Raw genomic sequence first — 22,234 nt, 5'->3', positions numbered from 1 at the left:
CAAAAGGAAGCAATGAGAATGGTACAGGAGCTTATTCAATATACTAGGAGGTGCTCACCGCGCCTACGCGCAGTGTAAATTTCAAAGACTGACATGCCCAGTGTTGCTGAGTAAGCTAATAAGAAACTGTATTGTTGGATGTTTGAAACACAGATCCATAGGAAACCTCCTCACTATTGCTCGTTCTGGAGAAGCTTCTAAGGCTCCTGAGAGTTCTCATAACTCCCTACAATGCTAACAGGTACATCCGCTGCCATCAGATTTAGTAGCGTATGCTCCAACAAATAGTTGATCATTTTAATCTCAAAATTGATGTAGTATAGAGAATCACAACATTCAACTAATAAGTACAATGCAGATCAATCAATTACACCTGATGGAAGATGATATAAATGAAAGTTATATTCAGAATGAAAATCCTCAAACCAAAAGACAATTCTTTAAATGTCTAATAACTTTAGTACCTAATAGTTGGAGTTTGCACCAATTCAGTCCCTCGGGTTCCATAAGAAACACATTTAGTGTCTTAACTTTCCACTATAGAACGATTAATTGACATAAAGCAAGCTAATCATAATTAGGTGAAGCACGCAAGGATGTTTAACTGTTGGATTAGGAGGTAAACAAACATTACAGGGCAACATATGTTCCAGTCAATGGTTAAAAGCATCAGCTGATCTATGCAATGTAGAAGCCTTTCCACAAAGCAATAGCAGGTTGTCTGTTGATACCTATATATCACATTGCTTCTCAAATAGAGAGCATTGTGCTATGAAATATACGAAAAACATTTAGGCAATTGTGCAGAAAAAATGCCCATTGTCTTCTGTTTAACTGATGCCGAGAGCTAATGTCCACATGCAGTACTAGTTTCCTCTCGCAATTAATATCCAATTTCAGAACAACTGTACATGATATGTCCAAATTGAGAAGTTGATGAATAATGTGTGTTCCCAAAAGTTGGCTGACAAAAAAAAAAGGATAATCATTTAATAGAGTAGCATTATTAAAAAATGCTGAACAATTCATAGCATCATGCGTAGGGACAATATATTAAGAACTTTGGAATAATCGCCAATAATTAAAAAATTTGATATTACTCCTCATGCCTGATTAGAAGCTGTTCCACCACTAATACCAGTATTTGCAAGAGCTCCTACACTGTGTTTATTCACATGTACTCAGACTTTTCCATGTTGGAGAAGGACCATGTCATCATCTCCAGGTGCTTCAATTACAGTAGCCAACTTTTTCCCAAATCCCTTGACATATATTTGCTCACCAGGCTGTGGTACATACAACCTACTGTCCGTATTCCCAATAGAAAGACCATCAGTAGGCTGATGAGCTTCAACAAGGGATGCAATTGCAGACTCTGCTTTCTTCAGCAGCAGATTGTACTTATCTGCATCAGCATTTTTAAGTTGGTTCTCAAATTCATGCACTATATCTTAAATTTCCCTCTTCACAGCCTTCAATTCCTGTTGGATCTGTTGGCTCTCCTTGGTCTCAAGAGCTGTCTCACGCCCTTCAAAGTCATCTGCCGCATTTATTATCTTCAATTTAGGAAGGAAAAATGGAGTAAACAGAAAGTTATGAAGCAAAAGAGGGTGCAAACTGTAAGGTAACAAAGAAGAGTATTCACCACTTTTCACCTCTTTTAAAAGTTGAAGTGAAACAAAAGGGGAAAAATACGCTTGTACATTATATGATGTACTCACCTATATGTAATAGCATGTAGTGTATAAATAAAATACACTTATATAAATGGATACATGTATAGGTTAAGAAATTAAAATAAAAAATGATAGATATCATGGGCAACAGAAGTTGCCAAGAAGAGAGAAAAGCCATTCCTTGCCTACCAATACGAGCAAACACGTTACACTAGTGCTGTATGCAACTGCTTCAGCTTTCTGTGCAACTTATGTGACGATAAACATAAATGAAGGAAGCAGGCTAGATATGGTAATCCGGGACTACAATAAAATAGGAGAAAAACATTTTCATTGCATATTGTCTCATAACAAGTATCTCTTTCCTCAAAGATTAAATATTTACAATCATGCAACTTATGCATACCTCATAATAAATGCTCATAATATCCGAGTGAAGAGATGCAGCTTTATTTGCTTGAATTTCTAATCTACTTCTTTCTTCCATTAGTTACTGGTGCAGCAAATCTTTCTGCATCTGTACCTTCTGTGAGGTCAACTTGTTTATCCATGCTTGGGCACAGTTAATTATCTTCTCATCAAAGCCAATTCTTTTAGCATTGTTTATGGCATTGGATTCCCCTACGCTTCCCCAAATCATCTGGCATTGGATTCTTTTAGCAATGAAGCCTGTCATAGTCCAGTCCACATTCACCAATTGCTGCCACCTTACAAAAATTAAATTGTCGCATTAAGAAAATTGAGGAAGATACATGTATCTAAAGTAATCTTTTCTATGTTCTTCTAAATGCAGCACTTTAGTTTACCTTTCCTTTCTCAACCCCCTCTTTAGTCAATGAGAGAAGAGACTGAAAATGCTTTTCGGGATCCCCACTCTCATCAAATTCCTGAATCGATCACAAATGTATCCATTCATCCTTATTCTCACACGTTCAATAACTTAAGGATGGCATTCAGAAGAGTATCAACAGTCACTTTGCATCTTGTTGGGTGCACATCAACCATGCAAAAAAGTCTTGCTGCAAGGGAAAATGGATTGCTAAGACTATAGGGTATAAGGCGCCAAGCGAGAGACAAATGGCAGAGAAAGATAAAAAATCTAACGAAGGAAAACGTGTCTGGCTAACCATCAGTTTCAGCAATAGCAAGAGCTTCTTTTGATTCCTCTAGAAATCCACCAGTAACCTAGGACAGAAAATGCAAGACAACTAAAGAATCATTTAGCATGATTAATCCCAATTACAGAAGGCAAATAACCAACCTTACCAACAAGAAATAAACCTCTCAGTTCTGTTACTCCAATAAAACGGAATGAATTACAAATCAGCAAATTTTACAAGCTCATCCATCCTCTATGATATTAAAACAAGAGGTTGAACTTCTCCAAAAATGAAACTTCAAAAGACCCAAAGTTCATATTCTCTCAATTTATTGAGCAAGCCAAACTATCAAACAGCCTGAGTTAATAATACCATCTATCTAACTACAAGTAGAGTTTCATTTTGTGGGACCGCTGATACTCCTTTCCCAACCCCTGAAAAAAAAACCCTACTAATAGGCTGCAAACTTATCCTTTGCAACAAACTAATAGTAATATCAACCAGAAAAATAGTCGCACGAGACATATCCATATGAAAAAGATCAAAGTTTTGTTAAGGGATATATACTTACAATAATTCGATCAACACCGGCACTCCAAGCCCTGCTGAGTACTGCAACAATATCTGCCACATGGTATTTCTTGCCGTTGTATATTCCTTTGAACATACCATCTGTAATTGAAATTCATTTATGCATTAAAAGTAGGTTTACTGAAAAAACTATGTTTCACGGAAAGCGTTTTAGAAAGATTTAAGATTTGACATACCAGTGAGATTGACTGCTATATCTGTTCAAGTTAAAACCCCACAAATACTATATCATTAAACATGATTAAAATAACTCGGTGCCTTATTCATGACAAATACAGAAAAGGGTTACTTGCCAATCATTCGGATAGTCGCCATTAGTGAAAGTTGGAGTATTTTTGGGTGTCTGTCTGCCTAAGAGTTCGCTTGAGATGAGATCAACTGGAAATCTAGAACAGCAAATAAAATTTAATAGAGAATAAAAGAAAATTTAATCAAGGGACAAAAACAGCATACACAAAATTAAAATGGAGAATGCAGTGGACTTGAGAGACAAACAAAAAACAAAAAAAGAGAGAGATGGAGAGAAGAATATTGACTTGTGTTAAAAAAATAGCGAAGAGGAGCAAAAGAGCAGAGTAAGATTGATTGATTGAGAAAAGGAAAAGGGAAAACAAAGGAGAGAGGGGGACGCCTGGAAATTGGAGTGGGTAAGACTTTGTAGAGCAGTTTCTGATTTCCAGTGAAAGTCGGAAGACCTGGAGACCAGTACAGAACCAAATGGAAGGAAAGATAGAGTATATACTTCTACAAGGCATAAAGGACTCTTGAATTCATATATGTTTCTAAGTAATCAATTGTAATGATTCTTGATTAAGCAACATTTGCTACAATTTTGTGAGAGAAGAGTGCTCACAATGTCTCCCATGAATTGGGGAGTTGGCTCAATACGAGCTTTGTTCTTGGTTCAAATTGACTGCTCCAAATGGCCAATTTTCCAAGGATAACACTTAACATTTTTGCTCCTCAGAAAATAATAAAAAGCTTCACATCTTTCATTATCTTCTTAATTTCTTGATTATAACTTTCCCTAACTTTTATCAATCATTCATGGTACATTTCTTATCACTTGTCCCAGCTATTATTAATGAACCCCTCCTTCTTCCAGTCTTATTATCAAGCTGAAAAAATGTTGCTTTAAAAGAAAGGAAAAAAGGATAACATCTTCTTATGTGAAGATCAAGTACGATTTTAGATATGATAATCAATAAACGTTAATCAAATTGAAGTCTTGAAGGGTTTCAAGTCTCATAATTAAAGTTCTTATTTTTAACAGTAGATTCTATGTTCTTGTAGCAGTTTATCAATACAAGAAACAAAAAACTGTTAGAACAAAAAGCTAAAAAAAAAGAGAGAGAATGATCAGCTAACCTGAATCAATACAGGCTCCAAATATATAACACAAGATGACAAAGAAAAAAAAGCTCGTTACAGCAACCACATATGAAGAAAGCTGCATGCAAAATGTAAAGGGAAAAGAGGAGAAAAAGGCAGAACACAAATAAGAACGACCAATGGACAAATGAAAGGTAGAACAAAGAATCAAAGAAGACAGAAAATTTAAAATAGCCTTACCTTAATGCAACGGCAAAATAGAAAACACCCATAAACAGAGAAAGTAAACCTGAATTAGTCGATGAATGACGGACCAAAAAACATATTGGAATAAACAGGATTATAGACAAAATAGTTCACTAAAAGAAAAAGCTCACTTGACGAATCTGTGTCAACAAGAGCAAAACGAAGAAGACGCTTCGAAGAAACAGAGCAGAAAATAAGAACTAACCAAAGCAACTGGCAAACACACAATCATGTAAGAGGGAAGATAGACTATCGTGCTATAAACAATAATAGAAAAAAGGGATGCAAAAACTAAACACATCACTAACCATGAGTGTGAGCAGAAAATCCGGGCAAGAATGCATAGCTTTAGCTGCAGCGGTGAGTTTTTGGACAGAACAAAGAAAGTGCTACAGTCAGATCCGATAGATCCTTTCAAGTTTCAATAGCCGTCAACAGTAATGGATGTGTTTTTTACAAATACAACCCAAAGGTAAATAGAATTTTACCTCTTGATCTGACCACAAAAAAGATGAAGACAACGGTAAAACCAAAATGAATTTGTTGTCATCAGCAAGAAAGATATGATGGGAGGGCAAAATTGTAATACAATTGCCCTTATAGTCAACTGAACAATTATTACGATGATGACAATCAACTTCCAATACATCTTGGGAAAGCCAAAATAGAAATACTAAAGGGGTCCAATCGGATGCAAGGAAAGTGATGGCATGTAGCATTCATTTAAAAATACAATAATAACATTCCCATTCGGAATTTTTTTTTTGCACAAACACGTTCAATTCTCACGGACAAGGACGACCACAAATTGTCCAATAATATTTTGCCATCTCACTAAAAAAGGAACTCTTTTGGCATACCTCTACACATTTAGTACATATGTGTTAATTAAAAATACAATAATAACATTCCTATTCGGAATTTTTTTTTGCACAAACACGTTCAATTCTCACGGACAAGGACGACCACAAATTGTCCAATAATATTTTGCCACATCACAAAAAAAGGAACTCTCTTGGCACACCTCTACACATTTAGTACATATGTGTTAATAAGACTTGCTCGTAGTATCTGTCAATGGTAGCAGAGAAGTATCACTGGAGAGGCCACGGGCGTCTAATGAGAAAATTTTTATGCTTTTTATAAATAAATTTATCAATCACTTTTTATTTCACTTATAACAATAATGTATTTTAAAAAAAAATTCAAAAAATAATAACATTCCAAATGGGACCTCCTTAATTGCTGGTTTTCTTGCTTGTTTTCTTTTGGCTCGTTGGAAAATTGAAAGTCAAACTTCCCAAAAATCTTAAGGATAGGGTAGGGCCGTTGGGGCTACTGCCCACTGGCTAGGTAAGGCACGGTATGACCGTTATCAGGATAAAGATACATTTTAGCTCCTGCGGATGATCGTAATTGCGGCAACGTCGGTCTTAAGATTTCTACATTTAAATAACTCTAGAATTCCCTGGTGCTTCAAATTTCTACCCAAAAAAAAAAAACTAAAAAAAGGTTGCTTCAAATGTTGTAAAACAAACAATTTATAAAATTTTGGGGAAACCATTAAAAGGAGCGAAGTGACGGTCACGTATGCATTAGTCAAAACAACAAAATGAATCTCATAGCGTTCCAATTGGTCGAATTCTGTTAGTTGGCCTTTTTGTCCAAAACTTTACCCTGTTTGGATTGTCATTTTCTGCCGGAAAATTGCGTCGTTTTTCGTGATCACATTTTTCTATTTCATTTTTTTCCTCACATACATCGAATCGCTACGGTAATTTTTTCATAGAAAATGCAATCCAAACGGGGCCTTAACATATTATGGATCAAATTTAATTTCATTAAAATTTTGATACCCACTCACTCCTATATGATTTTTTTTTTGAGACCTATTTGAGTAAAATAAATGGCCTGAGGGCTAAAATTGCAGGTTTGTAGAGGTTAGCCAGCGAATGAACTTGCCTCATCATAGAACTCATGTTAACCGCCTAGGCAATTAGGATTGGGATCTGCGTCGTCTGGATACGCATAGGCCTGTCAACGGTCCGGGTCTAGACTCGGATCCGTCAATTTTTTACAAGTCTGGGTAGGAATATAATTCCGTTTCCCGGATCCGTTTTATCAAACAATAACGGGTCGGATACGGAATATAGCATTCCGACCCGTATCCATATATAAAATAGATTAATATATATATACCAATAATATATCCCAAATTTACTTCTATACCCCAAAGGCCCAAACAATTAAATATTATCCAAACCCTAATACACTCTTTACTCTTAAGCCGCCGCACCTCTCAGTCTCTCTTTACTCTCTTTAGTCTTTAGTCTTTACTTTTCTTTTGCTCCTCCACAGCTTCACCTCCAGACTCCAGTGACAAATTGATGATTGACCAAGCCACAACTCTTGGAGATCCATCACTGACCAAGCCACACCTCTTGGAGATCCATTGCAACTTGGAGATCAGCAATCGTTGCAACTAGGAGTTGGAGATCCATAGCTAACCAAACAGCCGCACCTCTTCCGTTGCAACTTGGAGATCCATTGTTAAGCTGCACCTCTTCCGTTACAACTTTGTGATTGGCTTTGTAATTTATGATTTATACTTGAATGTCAAATTTGCTACAAAACATGTTTTGTTTTTAATTTTTGTCAAAATAGGTTTCGTTTTTAATTTTGTTGTAAAACAGGTTTCAGTCATTTTTTCGAGTAGACCTGGACCCGGACCCGAACCCGAACCCAAATCCGGAACATATAGTAGAATATCCGTCGGATAGACGAGCCGGATACGGAACCGGTATAGTGTGACGGGTTCAGGTCCGGAATAATGAATTTCGGCCCGAATTTGACCATTTGACAGGTCTAGGTACGCAACTTCTCAAATTAAGTCTCAGTATGACACTAAAAAGGAAAAGTTTACGGGGACCGGGGGCCTACTGGTTCGGTTTCATATCATCATGGACCGACTGGTGAACCCGCATTAGGACAAGAGTGGTGATGGGATTGGCATTCGGGAAAGCGGGGGCCCTCTATTGCAAATTTTTTCAAGTCGATTTTATGATGAGGTGACGGCGTGCATACCGTCGCGGTTCAAAAAATCAACCTATTTTTAGTTCGGTCTTTGAAAAGTCAAAAAATCAAATATTGGTCAATTACTAACTAATAATTAAGTGCTAATAATCTTTGCTAAAAAAGATAACGGGTTTGACTATCGAGTGTTATCGGACACTGATTTGGATTGCTATTTTTTTAGAATTTTTATGACAAAAATTATATTGTAACAATTTAATGTATATGGTGTAAATAGATGATTAAAAAATGTGTTTACAAAAAATATAAAAAAAAATTAAATAAATTTTACTTTCCAAACTAATTTTTAATGACAACGTTGTTATTTTGATAATGTGTCTAAATATAAGGAGGTGCAATTAATGTGATTAACAATTAATCATACTAGTGCTTGAGGTACACGTCCAATGTGTGTACCAACTAATGAAAAGATATTAAAGTTGCTAGAATAATTATTTTTGTTAGAAAGTCATCCTGTGCCAAAAAAGTGTTTTAAAATGACCGTTTATTTTAGAGAAAGTGACGGTTAATTCAACAATTGACAATGTGGAGTGGTTATAGAGAAGTGTGTGCAACTAATAAAAAGACAATAAGTGCTAACAATCTTTGTTAAAAAATAAATAAATAAATAAAGGATTTGGCTAATGGGTTAGCACATAGCACTTGTGAATAGGGGATTGGATGTTAATTTTTTGGTGAGAACATTGTTAATTTGGTTAAGTATCTCAATATAAGGTATAATAAGTGCGAGTAGGTGCATTCATATATAATAAATTTAGTATAAAATCCTGTTTGATAATATAATTCAGTACTAAAATTTAAGATTTAATCATCTATACACTGACAGTATATATACTTTCCTCATTAGATACATAACACGTAATTCGAATTTGAATTTAAAACTCAAATTTTGCATATGTGTCGTATATCCAACTGTGATAGTGTATACACCGTCATTATGTATAAGATTTACTCAAAATTTAATGCGTTTGAATCTCAACATGCTTAGACGCATTTGATGACAAATAGAACAGTTGAATTGATTATGGCACTAAAATTTGTAGACAAAACTTGTTTCAAGAAATAAGTGGTAAGTAATTCACTCATCACTCAATAATTCAGTTACTTATTGAATTCATAGTTCAAATGTCAGATTTCATATTTTAGTATTTACACTTCAATTTATCAAATGCACCCTAAATTAACAAATATGTGCACCAACTAGAAAAATTCAAAAAAAAAAAAAACAATCACTATCCTATTGTTGTTAATGATTAATCTGGTTAAGTCTGAATAAAACTGCCTCGTTTAAGTTGGGTTAAGTTTGGATAAAACTGCCTCGTTTAAGTCCAGATGAAATTGTCAATTCTTTGCCATCCTTCCTTAGTCTCCTTTACCTCCCAGAACTTACAAGCTAAGGTGCATAGATTCCTGGTAAATATATAAAACAAATACAAGTCTTAAATCCATGTGAATATATAAAACCAATACCAGGCAGGAATTTATACGATAGCAGGACGACTGATTATATGTCATTCATTCATGGTGGCGTAGTACTTTTATCTATAAAGTGAATTGCTGAGTACAAAATGGAGATGGAAGCTATTACAGCACCATTTTCCATCTCATGTTCGGAAAACTGGTTTTGATTGTGGGTGTATTTGGATTGAAAATTTTTTTTAACAACTAGTCCTTTTTTTCCTAATAAAATGCCAAAAACTAGAGTAATCTCCCAAAAAACACACCAAAAAATAACATCAAAAAACATGCCAACACTGTATAATTACCTCTCCCTTCCCCTTTACCACTGCCACTACCAACCACCCCTTCACTTCCCCATCCAACCTTCCCAACTATGAATTATAACAAATAAAAGATAAACAAGTTAACGTAGAATCTCTACATGTGATGAAATAATAATAAAACATAAGTACACATAAAGCTTAATTCTTTGACAAATAGAAACTTTAGAAAAGAAACTAATGGATAGATGATTACTTTATTTGCTCAAAATAAAAATAAAAATGATAACTAATTTCAAAAAAATAAAAGAGACAAAGGTCAGAATGCTGACAACTAAAGTTAGAAGGCAAACTAAGAATTAGGATAACTAGGACATATATTAGGGGAATAATGTATGGTTAATACTAAATAGCACCCTTATTTGTGTTAATGGGAGAGGCCAAAGTCAATTGTAAAATGCGATTATCTCATTTGTTGATGAGCACAAATTGGGATTAACCAAAATTTGTAGTATTATCTTTAGCAAAAAGCAATATTAATGTCATTTGAACTTAAACCCGTTTGATAATTCAATTCAACATTTAAACTTAATAGATTCAGATTTTAATATGTTTAAATGTGTTTGATAACAAAAAATAAAACATTCGAATTAATTAAGTGCCAATAAATTTTCTAGGCAAAACTTGCCTCAAAAATTAAGTAATACGTTATTCACTTATCATTAAATGTGATATATACTCAAATGTATTAGATTTAATGGGTTCAAATCTCGCATTTTAGATTTCAATTTTCAAACATCAATTTTATTAACGCACCCTTAGAGTCCAATTCGAGTTCCAAGTCAAGATTACTACTAGTAGAGATATCTTTTACATTAGTACTAAACAATAAAAATTAGTACTAAACAACAACCATTTAAACTGTTAGCCACCACCATAGTTTTTAAAAGGAAAAATCGTTCAAAACATCCCTCACATTTTACAAGATGACTTTTTTCGTCCCTCACTTTTAAAAGTGTAATTTTACATCCCTTACAAATTCACATTGACCAAATTTGTTCCCTACCTAGGTTTCCGATTAGTTTTTTGCCATAATTCACCACGTGACTTACATGTGATCATTTTTAAGGGCAAAATTATCAAATCAAATTTTTACATAATCTGATTTATAGTCCCTCACATTTTACAAAATGAATTGTTTCATTCCTCACATTTCAAAAAATAAATTTTTTCATCTCTCACATTTTTTAAAATGAATTTTTTCATCCCTTATTGATCATGTGTATGAATAGTTTTTTTTTCTATAAACCCACGTATATGTTTATTTGATTTTATCTGAACACTACGAATATCATATAATTTATTTCTATTGGATTTCATCTAAACATGCTAATCGTAGTTATACACATGCTCTTCAATAGATATATATAGGGGTTTAAAACTAATAATTTTTTTTGAAACCCATGTATATATTTATATGATTTCACCATTTGAATCTATTCAATATTTGTGACTTTTCTCTTTTGGTAATAATTTATTTATTGAGTTGTATAATAAGATCATCTAATTAATGGGTCATAACTCGAATTCTATAATTGTGTTAACAAATTTCAGTTTACATCTGAAATTTTTACTGGACACTTTTAAAACTAACAATTGAATTACTTGCATTGTAATTGTTTTAAAATTTGAAAGTACCATTTATTTATTTCTTTTTGTCATACTTTTCTTTTGTTTATTTTTTCTGTCCAAATTTAATTCGATATAAACACTTGATAATATTTAGGATTAAATGTCTTCTTTATTTTAAAATTTCGAGTAAAAGAAAACGAATATAAGTGAAAAACTAACAATTTTTTTTAAACTCATGTATATATCTATTTGATTTCACTTGAGCAGTACGAATAGTATGTAATATATCTCTATTTGATTTCACATGCTATTCGTACTGTTCAGGTGAAATCAAATAGATATATATATGGATTAAAAAAAATATTCACATACATGATCAATAAAAGATGAAAAAATTCATTTTGAAAAATGATAAGGATGAAAAAATTCATTTTGAAAAATGTGAAGGATGAAAAAATTCATTTTGTGAAATGTAAGGGACGAAAAAATTTATTTTATGAAATGTGAGAGATTATGAATTGAATTATATAAAATTTAATTTGATAATTTTGCTTTTAAAATATGATCACGTGTAAGGCACGTGATGAATTCCGACGAAAAACTAGTCGAAAATTTAAGTAGGGTTCAAATTTGACCAATGTAAATTTGTAAGGGACGTAAAATTATATTTTTAAAAGTGAGGGACGCAAAAAGTTATATTGTAAAATGTGAGAAATGTTTTAAACGATTTTCAATTTTTTAAATTTGGTAGGTTGAGAGGTCAAGGTTCGGGCGTACAGTGCACCCCGAACCTTCTGTCCAGTTGGGCCCACTTAAAGATACCCACCTGACTCTGTCTACTTATGCACGTCTTCTTCCACTTCTGTCCTACTACTAGGACTCACTTAACCATTTTTCCTAATCCAAATGTATCTCTACATAACTACCACTCGGACTAACTTAACCTTTTTTCTCCTTCAAAAAAAAAAAAAAACCTTTTTTCCCAATCCAAATATATCTCTACATAGATTTGTGTGTGTACATATATATATATGTATATATGTATAAAATATTATACAGGTATATAAATGGGGAGCGGTAGATGAATGTGAATTAAAAACCAAAATCTCAAATTTTGGCTACTGTTTCACCACCGACTCAGGCCCCTCAGGCGTTTGGGGGGGTTCTCCTGAGTCCTGATCTGGCATCCACCTCCCCGATCTCCAGATCCCGATCGCCTGTTGTAAGTCTCCCAAACCTATCTCCATTTTTCTAAGATGTTCTACTTTAGTTGTTACTGTTTCGTTCTATGCTTTCCATATTCCTTCTCTCTCTCCTTTCCTTTGCGAAGATGTTACAACATTAGGAGCACGGGATTGTATAAAATCGAATTTTGCTACAAATGTATGTAATTCATGCCAAAAAACTTTACCGAAGAAAGTTTAGTTGATTAGAGGGACTTGCATGTGTAATAGGGTCGCTGCCTTTCCTTTCTGAAGCCTCTGCCCGTTTTCCTGTTGTTCTCCACCACCACCGCCACCATGTATCTGTATGTAACTTTTCATCATGCATAATGATGTTCTGATTATATGTATGGACTTCTAATTGCTTTTTCCATTGTTGCCAAACTTTGTAGGGAGGGTTCAATTTGATTAATTGGTTGATTTCTTCCTTGATCTCGTGGGTTTTGGCTTTACTTTGGAAAGCCAAGTAATAATGACGGCAGAGACCCACCTAGTTCCCTTGGAACTCCCTGACCTATCTCACAACAATTCTCCTACTTCTGCTACTACTATTGCTACTAGCAGTCCTTCTAAAGTCCCCTCTCTCCACATCCAAGCCGACCCCGAATCTGCTCCATTCCCCAATTGCAATGGTGCCAATGGGATCCACCACCACCACCATGATGGTGATGATCATGATGATGATGCCATTCCCAAGTATGATGCTGGCGACAACTCCTACACCTTTGTCACCCGCAATGATGAATCACTCCTTCCTCTTGATATGGATCACCATCTAAATGGAACTGCCCACGTGCAGTCTTGCCATTCCAACCTCATAGACCTCCAAATTGCGAAACTTGCTGCAGAAACTGATGCCAACCAGGTAGCCTCTTCCATCAATGGTGTTAGTGTTCTGCACCAAGAGGGTTCTGTGGTTGCCTCTGTTGTTGGGGATGCCTTCCTGGTTGGTGGCTCCAGCACAGCTGCCAGTGAAGTCGTTCTGCAAAATGGGGGTGGTGCCGGAGGTGCTAAGGCAGATGCTGAGCCATGCCAGCTTGCTGACTGTCAAATTGACTCCAAGCTGCCCTCTCCTGCTCCAAGAGAGAATCAGGAATCTGATGTTGCAGTCTTCCACCTGCAGGCAGATGTAGATTTAGTTGAGAGTCGCCAAGCTCAATATCCTTCATTGCACGTTGCCAAGCCCACCGATGGTTGTCAGAAATCTGAGGGAAATGATTTTGATCTAATCAGTCCATTGCAAGAGGAGATCCAAGAGTTCCAGCATGGTAGTTTGGAGTCTTCCCCACCTAAATCACCAGAATTTGAAGTCAGCAAGCCCATCCCCACTAACCAATTCCATTCAGAGTCATCTGACAGGGTTAGTGGTGCCCAGGACCCTGAAAATGGACAAAGTGATGCTAGTCAATTTGTATCCCATCAGACTGAGTTGCAGGAGGCGAACTTGGAAGACCAAATTGGCATAGATTCCACTAATGTCATAGAGGAAAGGGTGCAAAGTGGAGTGCTGGTGAAATCCAAAGAGAATTCTGAAACCTCTGAATTTCATAAGAGTGGACAAAGGGATGAAGGAGAGGAAACAAAGATGGAACTTCTTTCAGAAGATAACCAAAATCCAGAATCCATCGTTGGACCTGGTAAAAATGGTGAGCCTAGTTTTGATCAGGAGCTTGAAGCTGTAAGCTCTCCTAATGATGTTGATTTACTATCGGTAACTGCAAGTGGTCCTGTTTCCAATGAAAGTAAAGACCATTTTCCTGTTTCTTCTTCCAATTGTTCTGTTCCCGATAACAAAGAATCTTATGAATCCACAGATGACAGTGAAATACATAGCAAAGAATCTAACAACCGTGCAGTTGACGGCGAGAAATCCCTTGAACTGCTCCAATTTGCTACTGATGCTGATACTTTAGTTCCTGCAACCAGTTGTGTGAAAACTGATACTGTGGGCAATCCAGTTGAAAGTATTGAAAATGTGCAAGACGCTGCTAAAGAACAGGAAGTTCAGCATGAGATATTTCCTTCTACAGAAAATGTTACTTCTCGTGATGATGGGGTATGCAAACCAGAGACTGAAGACATTGATAATGCTGGGGCTCAAAGCATTGCCGAAGTTCCAGACATCTCTAGACAGCATGAAATTGAAAAAGTAGCTTGTTCTTCAAGTGAACATGTTGTTGGTGAGGATAAGGTTATTAAATCAGAAACTGAAGTTGCAAGTGCCATTTCCCTTCCTATTAGTGACTCAATATCAGAGATCATACAATCCAAAGGTGTAAACAATGATGACCTTGTTGGTGTTGTGAGCATCCTCCCCAATACCACAATCTCTGGAGCTGAATTTCAGCTTGGAACTGACAATTCCAAGGAAAAAATGCAGTCATTTCAGGTTGAGAACATGCACTTGAAACCTGAAGTTGGCATTCTGGATGATGAATGTGGCGATATGCGCTCTGTTTCATCTGTTGAAGAAGTAAAGGATGAAGTTGAGAATTCTTCTGGCACGGATGGTGCAGATATGGCCTACAGTAACAGTGTTGCATCCAACGCCGAGGTTTCTGATAGTTCTGTTGTTATTAGCGAGAGTGCCCCAAACTTAGGTCCTGAATTTAAGGATGTTGAAGCCCAGGAAGATAAGTTATCTCTTTTAGATGTAAAAATTGATAATAAGCTAATATGCCAAGAAAGGAAGAACATGGAGAAATCTCATGAAAATGAGATATCTACTTCTTTGTCGGAGAATTCCAATCCTGATGCTTTGGCTGGACAGAATGTTGGTTTTGGACCCTTGACTAGGTCATTTTGTTATCTGATTAGGATGCCAAGAATTGACGATCTGAAGATCAGAGAACAGATCCAACTTGCTCAACTACAGGTTGAAGAGAAGACAAAGCATAGGGATGCATTTCGACTTGAAATCCAAAAGCACAAAGTAAGACCCAATCCCAAAATTCTTTTACTTTTGACATATTCTCCTGAATAGTTATCCTTCTTATACAGCTTAATCAACACTCCTATGAACAGGCAAACTGCCACGGTCATGCTGCCGAATATGAGGATGCATTGTCCAAGGCAAGGGCTTCAAAAAGGTCTGTGAAGTCTAAGCGCGCAGAGATAGATTCTATCCAATCTGTGATTAATAAAGTCAAGAATGCAATTTCTGTGGAGGATATTGATGCCCGGGTATGCATTTGCTTGTTTCATTCTCTCTCTCTCACACAGGGGCATGCGCCTATGCACTAGTAGCAAGCAGATAAACATAACAGAAAGCATCATTCAAAATTGATCAATTGTTTTCCTGGTGTATAGAGTTACTTTAAGCTATACATTTGATCCTGCAGATCTACAGCATGGAACACATGATTCAACATGAAACTCTACCGTTAAAGGAGGAAAAGCAGTTTATTCGCGAAATCAAGCAATTGAAGCAGCTTCGAGAACAATTATCCTCAAACATTGGAAGCCAGGATGAGGTTCAGCAGGCTTTGAAAAAGAGAGACGAATTTGAAGAGCGTTTGAAGGTCTGCATATGATATCACGACGTCTTATCTCATACCCTCTTTCCTCGTTTCCATGTGTATCTAGTGCTAATTGTTGTGCCAGGTCTCATGGTCTAGAGACAAGAAATTGTTTTTTAGTATAAGCTTTTGACTTTGCTTTTTGTATCCTTTGTCTTTGCTTAATATATGGACTTAGGAGAACAGCCATATTTGAAAAGCTGGGGCATTCCTTTGTTGATTATGTGTTAAGTACCAACCACTAAACTAATTCAAGTGTTTCAGATATTAAAGAAGGAACTGGATAATCTCAAGGATGGTGTCCTGAAAGCTGAAACAGTTGCCCGAGCAGCACAGAAGAAGTATGAAGATGAGAGTCTAAAGCTCAAGGAATTGATCTCTCAGGTTGAAGATGCAAATGACATTCGCCAGGCAGCGTATCATCATTTGCAAAGTTTGAAGAAAGAATTGTTTGAGAAGGTTTGTTCTTACATGACTATGTTTTTTGAAGGCTGAACACTTTCCTTTTATGTACAACAAGACCTTTTAATATATTTATCTGGACACAAAAAAAAAAAAAACTGCTGGCAGTTTGCTATTTGAAATTATTTCTTTACATAAATTTATGCAGCATTATGATTTGCTGCCAGCATATAGGTCTTTGATAAATTTCATTGGTAATTTGACACAGAAATTAGTGAATTTTTTTCTTATATTGATTTGAGAAGATGGGCTTAATAAAGATTAAGCAATATTCTCCAGTTAGAATGTTATGCTTCCAGATGCTCCTGCTTCCCTTTCTTTTCTCCATTAATAAGGTTACGGAGTATTACATTTCCAAGAGGTACTCAACTAGGAGAGAGAGAATGGCTGGATGACTATTTTTCATGATATGGGATGTAGAATGATTAGATTTTGTGATGACTATGAGAATCCGAATGACTGTACCTATTTTAGGTAGGTTAAAATAGTTGGTAAATATTGGCATCAAAGTAATATCTGTTGCGAGAGATCTGAGTCTATGGTACTGATTTCCTTCTGCGTGAATTATACTTTTCCCTGCCTTATTTAATGTTCTGTAGTTGTTGGAATCATTTTTGTTTTGTTGCTTGTGGAAATATGTTCGTGCTTGTTAAATGTTGTAGGCTTCAAAATAATTCATTTACTTAAGGAGAATATAATTGGTCATTAACACAGCCCTTGAACATTTTGTTTACTGTAACTAAATTTGTCTTCTGTTCCTCGGGGAGCTTTTGTGCCAGTTTGTTTTCTTGTTATGTGTTCTATGGTATTTGATAACTTGAACAGTAGTTGTTGTGGCGTGTATTATTTTTTATCTACAGCATTATTGCTGTATAATTACTAGTAATTTAGTATGATCAATTTCTATGCTGTGTTCTATTATGATTCTTGTGCTTTAGTTTCTTCAGGAAATCATGGAAATGTAGGCTAATGTGAAGAAATTTTCTATAGATTTATAAATTTAAATCATGCAAGGAAACATAGAATAGAACCTTGAAGCAAAACAAATGTGTTGTAGACTAAATCTAGCTTGCCTGATACTGCAGAATAAACAATTTCGAACATACAAGGACAATGCAGCTGCAGCTAGTGATTATGCAGCAAGAAAAGATAGAGAAGCACTCCATCACCTCTGTGTTAATCAGGTTTCTTTTATGCTTGTCTGTGTTTCCTTCCTTATTTTGGGTCTTAACAAGATTGGCATTAGTTTCTATTTTCTTTTTATTTAGGTGGAGACAGTAATGGATTTGTGGAACAAGGATGATGCTTTCCGTAAAGAATACGTTAAGTGCAACATGAGGAGCACACTGAGGAGATTAGGAACATTGGATGGTCGCTCACTTGGCCCAGATGAGGAACCTCCTGAAATGATGAGTTACAGGGTAGAAAGGATCGATAGGTTGGTTTTAAACCCAAGCAACACTAGTGTTGTGTTGCAAACCCAAGATCTGAAACAAGAAAACCAATTGAAATATGTAGAGGATGTTTGCCCGGGTGATAGGTCTAAGATCCAAGAAGTAAGAGTGAATAGTGAGAAAGCAGAAAGTAGAGAAGCTGTGAAACCATTTTTGAGGAATGGGCTTGCGACGATTTCGGGCAGGACGATAAGTGATGTCGAGATCACAGAGAAGGAGCGTATACCAACGATGGAGGAGCAGGAGTTGGCAAGGAAGGCTGAGGAGTTAACGAAGGCAGAGGCAGAAGCCAAGTTGAGGGAGCAACGGCGACTAGAGGAGAAAGCTAAGGCTCTGGAGGCATTGGAGAGAAAAAAGAGGATAGCAGAGAAAGCGCAAATGAGAGCTGAATTACGAGCACAGAAAGAAGCTGAACTGAGAGAGAAGGTAAGAAATTTTGAATTCCAATTCATGTGCCTGAGTAAGTGTGCTCTTCTTCACCTGGCTTTCCATCAATGACGTCCATTTGATTTGTCTAGGAAAGGGAGAAGAGGTTGAGGAAGAAGGAGAGAAAGAAGGCCGGCGGAGCCGAAGTTCCCGATGGTAACAATATTGGGGAATGCACTCCAAAATCTGAAATCGTACCTGGAACAATGAAGGAATCTGAGGTTAAGTACTGTTTTCCTACAGTTACCAAAAGATCTCAAAATCCATCAGTTGTGGTGAAGCAAAGCAAGCCAAAATCTATCCCTCCGCCACTTAGGAACAGAGGTAAAAGAAAAATGCAGCAGTGGATGTGGATAATTTTGACATGCGTGGTTGTTATTGCTCTGTTCTTGCTGGGAAACATTGGCTTCTTCTCCAGTCTATCAAATTTTAGGCCGCGGAGCCATAGTTTCTGAAGCTTTTTTTTTTTTTTTTTAAATAATCTCCGACTTTATGTTGGATATTTTAGAGACCAATAGGCGATTCTTTACTCTTTAATTTTTCTTTCAATTTCTTTAGTTTGGATCTTGTGATGGCATATTCTTGCTTATGTCTTACACATTATTTTGTTATGTTATATTTGATATGTATGAACAACAGGAAACAAGTTCCATTGGTTTTCCATCTAAGATATTAACGATATACAGCAGTTTAACCTGGTAGAAATGAGGGTGTGTACCTGCTTTTTCTGAAGCTTGTCTATTCAAAATGTAAAAATAGAAAAGCAATTAGAAGCCTCCGTGATCCCTACTTTTCTTGTGCTCAAAAAGGCCTGGACAGCAAACAACCAACAAGTTGGCCTTCAAGTACTTACTTGGTCAAGGGATCACGGTGCATTGAAGTTGCACGTTGATTAGAGTGAATTGGAAGATACGTAGAGGGCAAATGAATAGGCGGGTAAAACTCTTGATGAAGTTCCTTCAAAAAAGCTGTTGATGAAATGGACAGGGGTAAAGTGGAATGGCGAGTGATGATGAGTATAGATGGACGGGGGTCAGTCTTCTTGATAGGATGCTAAAGGCTCAAGAATTGAGACAGAAGTGGGCAACAGAAAGAGATTAGAAGATGGCAGATGCATCCACTCGTTAACATGACACACCTGGCTAACTTTTTGAGCCCAAACTCTTTACATTACCTACTTCTTTATATACATACTATTACTAAGTCTAATTTAATCAAATCTAACTTTGGGCGTTGATGTACGTAGTGCTCCATCTAGCGTTCGCCCCTGTTATCCATTCTAGGGGTGCGAGCAGCTTGATCAAAAGCTTGATTCGAACTCGAACTCGGTAAAATCGAGCTCGAGCTACTCGTTAAATTTAATGAGTCGAATTCGAGCTCAAGAAATAAGTACTCGAGTGCTCGTCGAATTTAATCGAGTTTTCATATTTTATTTATATTATATATTTATATTATATTATATATTATATATTTTTTTAAAAAATATATATTTATTTCAAAACTCGAGCTCGAGTTCGAGTAGCTCGGGCTTGATATTTACTCGAGCTCGAGTTTAGTTTTATTTCATCGAGTCAAGCTCGAGTAGCACAAATTTTGATCGAGTTCGAGCTCGAGTATGGTGCTACTCGAACTCGACTCGACTCGATAGCACCACTAGTACATTCCATGGAGAGAATTGCCTGACTATCACCTGCAGGCAAGCGGCATTTACCTCACGCCTGCACCTGCGCTCTTCAACCTTTTACTTACTGCAACGAGCGGTGCAGCGAGACAACTGTCAATGTACAATCCCCTTTAATGGATTAAACATTTTAAAAAAAAAAAGCCCCCCTCCCCCAGGCGTGTTTTAGCGAACGTTTAACAAATCTCTCTATGATTTAGAAACCTATAAATTCACCTCTTGTGCTTTCAAGTGTTTTAAAATTTAGATGGAAAATGTTAAAACCAAACCATGTTTGTGAGTAATGTGCCTCTAATGCATGTTGTGTTTGTGAAAAATATTGTTTGAACAGGATATTTGGACTATAGGCTAGGTAATTTTCGAATTCCGTTGTAACACTTTTTTTTTTTTTTGTGAAGTGAAGTGATGTATATAAAATTAAAAAAAAAGTTATTGGGAATTAAAAAAGTAATTAAAGAATGTATTTCTGATGCAAGTAAAATAATATTTGAAAAAAATTCCATATACAAACACTACTATGTTTAACACCAAAATGTGACTTGATTTGCATGTTGTACCCCTAATACGAAAAACCCTATTATGGTTAATAAGAAACCTATAATTTGGTCCCTTTATGGATTAGAAACCTATAAGTTGGTCCCTTCTTATCTCTTTATAATTTAGAAAAATCACAATCCAAACAAGGCCTTTGGTTTATTTATCTCGTTATGGTTTAAATAATTGACCCCTTGCAGTTAGTCAATTTTTAAAACGTTGACTGTGGTCCTCAAAAATTAACCATGCTTATATGACACACTCACATCTGGTGAGACATTATTAATTTGTTGAGTAAAAGTGTATTTATTTTAACACGATATAGCCCGTAACATCTCTTGAAATAAAATACAACACCCAAATCTAGCCCACACTGGTTCAGAACTTGACGAAGAGAAAACATATATTAAGAGAGAAATTAGGCAAAAAAACCTTTTTTAAGAGTGTATTTTGGTTTGCACATTATCTACGTCTTATTTACACACTGATTTGTTTGTATCATCATCACATTTTTCAATCACTTTATTATCTTATATATATCACATTAAAAAAGTGCTATAATATTTTTTTAAAAAAAAATTATCTAGAATAATCTGCTATCCAAATAATCACTTATTTTTGCAACGGAAGAAAGAAATTAGGCTTTTGCCGCAAAAAAAAATTTTTTTTTATGTTAATTGCCCGACATGGCCAACAAGGGTTAAAGGCAAAGGATCTCACATCTAAATCAAAGAGGCACGACCTTACTGGTTCACTTAGTGATCAGTTCGCCTAAGAACGGTTGATTTTTATTGACTCACTTTTTTTTTTTTTATGTAAGTGGTAGATTTTGAATTCGAAACCTTTCACCTAAACTTCTTTCTTTCGTGTTATTTAATTCATTTCTTATCTCTTCCCCCACTCATTTGAATAGCTAAAAGTATAGGATTGGAATAATTTGGTGGTTGACAAGATTTTTTTTTAACCCAATTCGAAAACGTGAGGGGTAATTTTGTGGGTGACAAGGTTTTTTTTTTTTGTTTTACCCAATCCGAAAGTGTGAGGCACGATTTTTCCCACAAATTATTAGAACAAACAGAGAGAGGAAAAACGTGAGTAAAGATTTTGAGAATTTGGAGGTGTACGGAGGAAAAGGAAACGAAAGCAATTGTAATTCGTGAGAAGAGAGAGAGAGAGAGAGAAGGCGGTTGCGAGGTGATGTGGAAATGGGTACGGAAGTGGGGGACGAAAGTTTCAAGTTTGGGTTGGTCGTCGTACTCCTCTCTCTGCCCGTCTCTGTCTCTGTCTCTGTCTCCTTCCTCTCTTACTGTTAGTAGAACCGGGAGGTTTTTTTTTTTTTTTTTTAAATTAAATTGGTGGGGTTGATTTGGTGCTGGGAGAGTGTAGCAGTGGGAATCAAAATTATCCCCATGTGAGTTGTGACTTTGACGTGACATAAATTCAATACAACTAGGAAGGAAGGAAGGAAGCACCGGTAAGTAGTACTAGTACAGTAAGTAGTACCAGTACTAGTACTACTATACCATAAATAATACCTCTATCGTT

The 22,234-nt window shown here is 35.9% G+C and overlaps 2 protein-coding genes across 3 annotated transcripts; one reads left to right on the top strand and one right to left on the bottom strand.

The window, feature by feature from the left end:
• Positions 1 to 359: 359 nt before the first annotated feature.
• On the bottom strand, positions 360 to 5,781 carry LOC113712027 (uncharacterized). Of its 2 annotated transcripts, XM_072069704.1 has the most exons (9): positions 3,661 to 5,781; positions 3,544 to 3,564; positions 3,348 to 3,448; positions 2,804 to 2,861; positions 2,652 to 2,695; positions 2,483 to 2,563; positions 2,083 to 2,383; positions 1,110 to 1,556; positions 360 to 964 (listed from the first exon to the last, which is right to left on the bottom strand). In XM_072069704.1, exons 1-7 carry the CDS (start codon positions 3,680 to 3,682, stop codon positions 2,333 to 2,335), a joined length of 378 nt encoding a protein of 125 aa, XP_071925805.1. In that variant the 5' UTR covers positions 3,683 to 5,781; the 3' UTR covers positions 360 to 964; positions 1,110 to 1,556; positions 2,083 to 2,332. The 2 variants fall into 2 exon arrangements, 1 of the variants encoding a protein (XP_071925805.1); XR_011822570.1 differs by lacking the exons at positions 360 to 964; positions 1,110 to 1,556; positions 2,083 to 2,383 and having other exon boundaries at positions 2,535 to 2,695; positions 2,804 to 2,884; positions 3,348 to 5,431.
• A 6,510-nt stretch (positions 5,782 to 12,291) lies between these two features.
• On the top strand, positions 12,292 to 19,137 carry LOC140003678 (uncharacterized). The gene is made up of 8 exons (XM_072069586.1): positions 12,292 to 12,613; positions 13,007 to 15,546; positions 15,639 to 15,797; positions 15,956 to 16,135; positions 16,397 to 16,591; positions 17,680 to 17,778; positions 17,863 to 18,474; positions 18,567 to 19,137. The coding sequence occupies exons 2-8, from the start codon at positions 13,087 to 13,089 to the stop codon at positions 18,927 to 18,929; spliced, it is 4,068 nt and encodes a 1,355-aa protein (XP_071925687.1). The 5' UTR covers positions 12,292 to 12,613; positions 13,007 to 13,086; the 3' UTR covers positions 18,930 to 19,137.
• Positions 19,138 to 22,234: the final 3,097 nt, after the last annotated feature.

The sequence above is a fragment of the Coffea arabica genome, chromosome 10c, assembly GCF_036785885.1.
Source record: "Coffea arabica cultivar ET-39 chromosome 10c, Coffea Arabica ET-39 HiFi, whole genome shotgun sequence".
In the NCBI taxonomy this organism is placed as follows: domain Eukaryota; kingdom Viridiplantae; phylum Streptophyta; class Magnoliopsida; order Gentianales; family Rubiaceae; genus Coffea; species Coffea arabica.
This window is presented reverse-complemented; position numbering and strand designations above follow the sequence as displayed.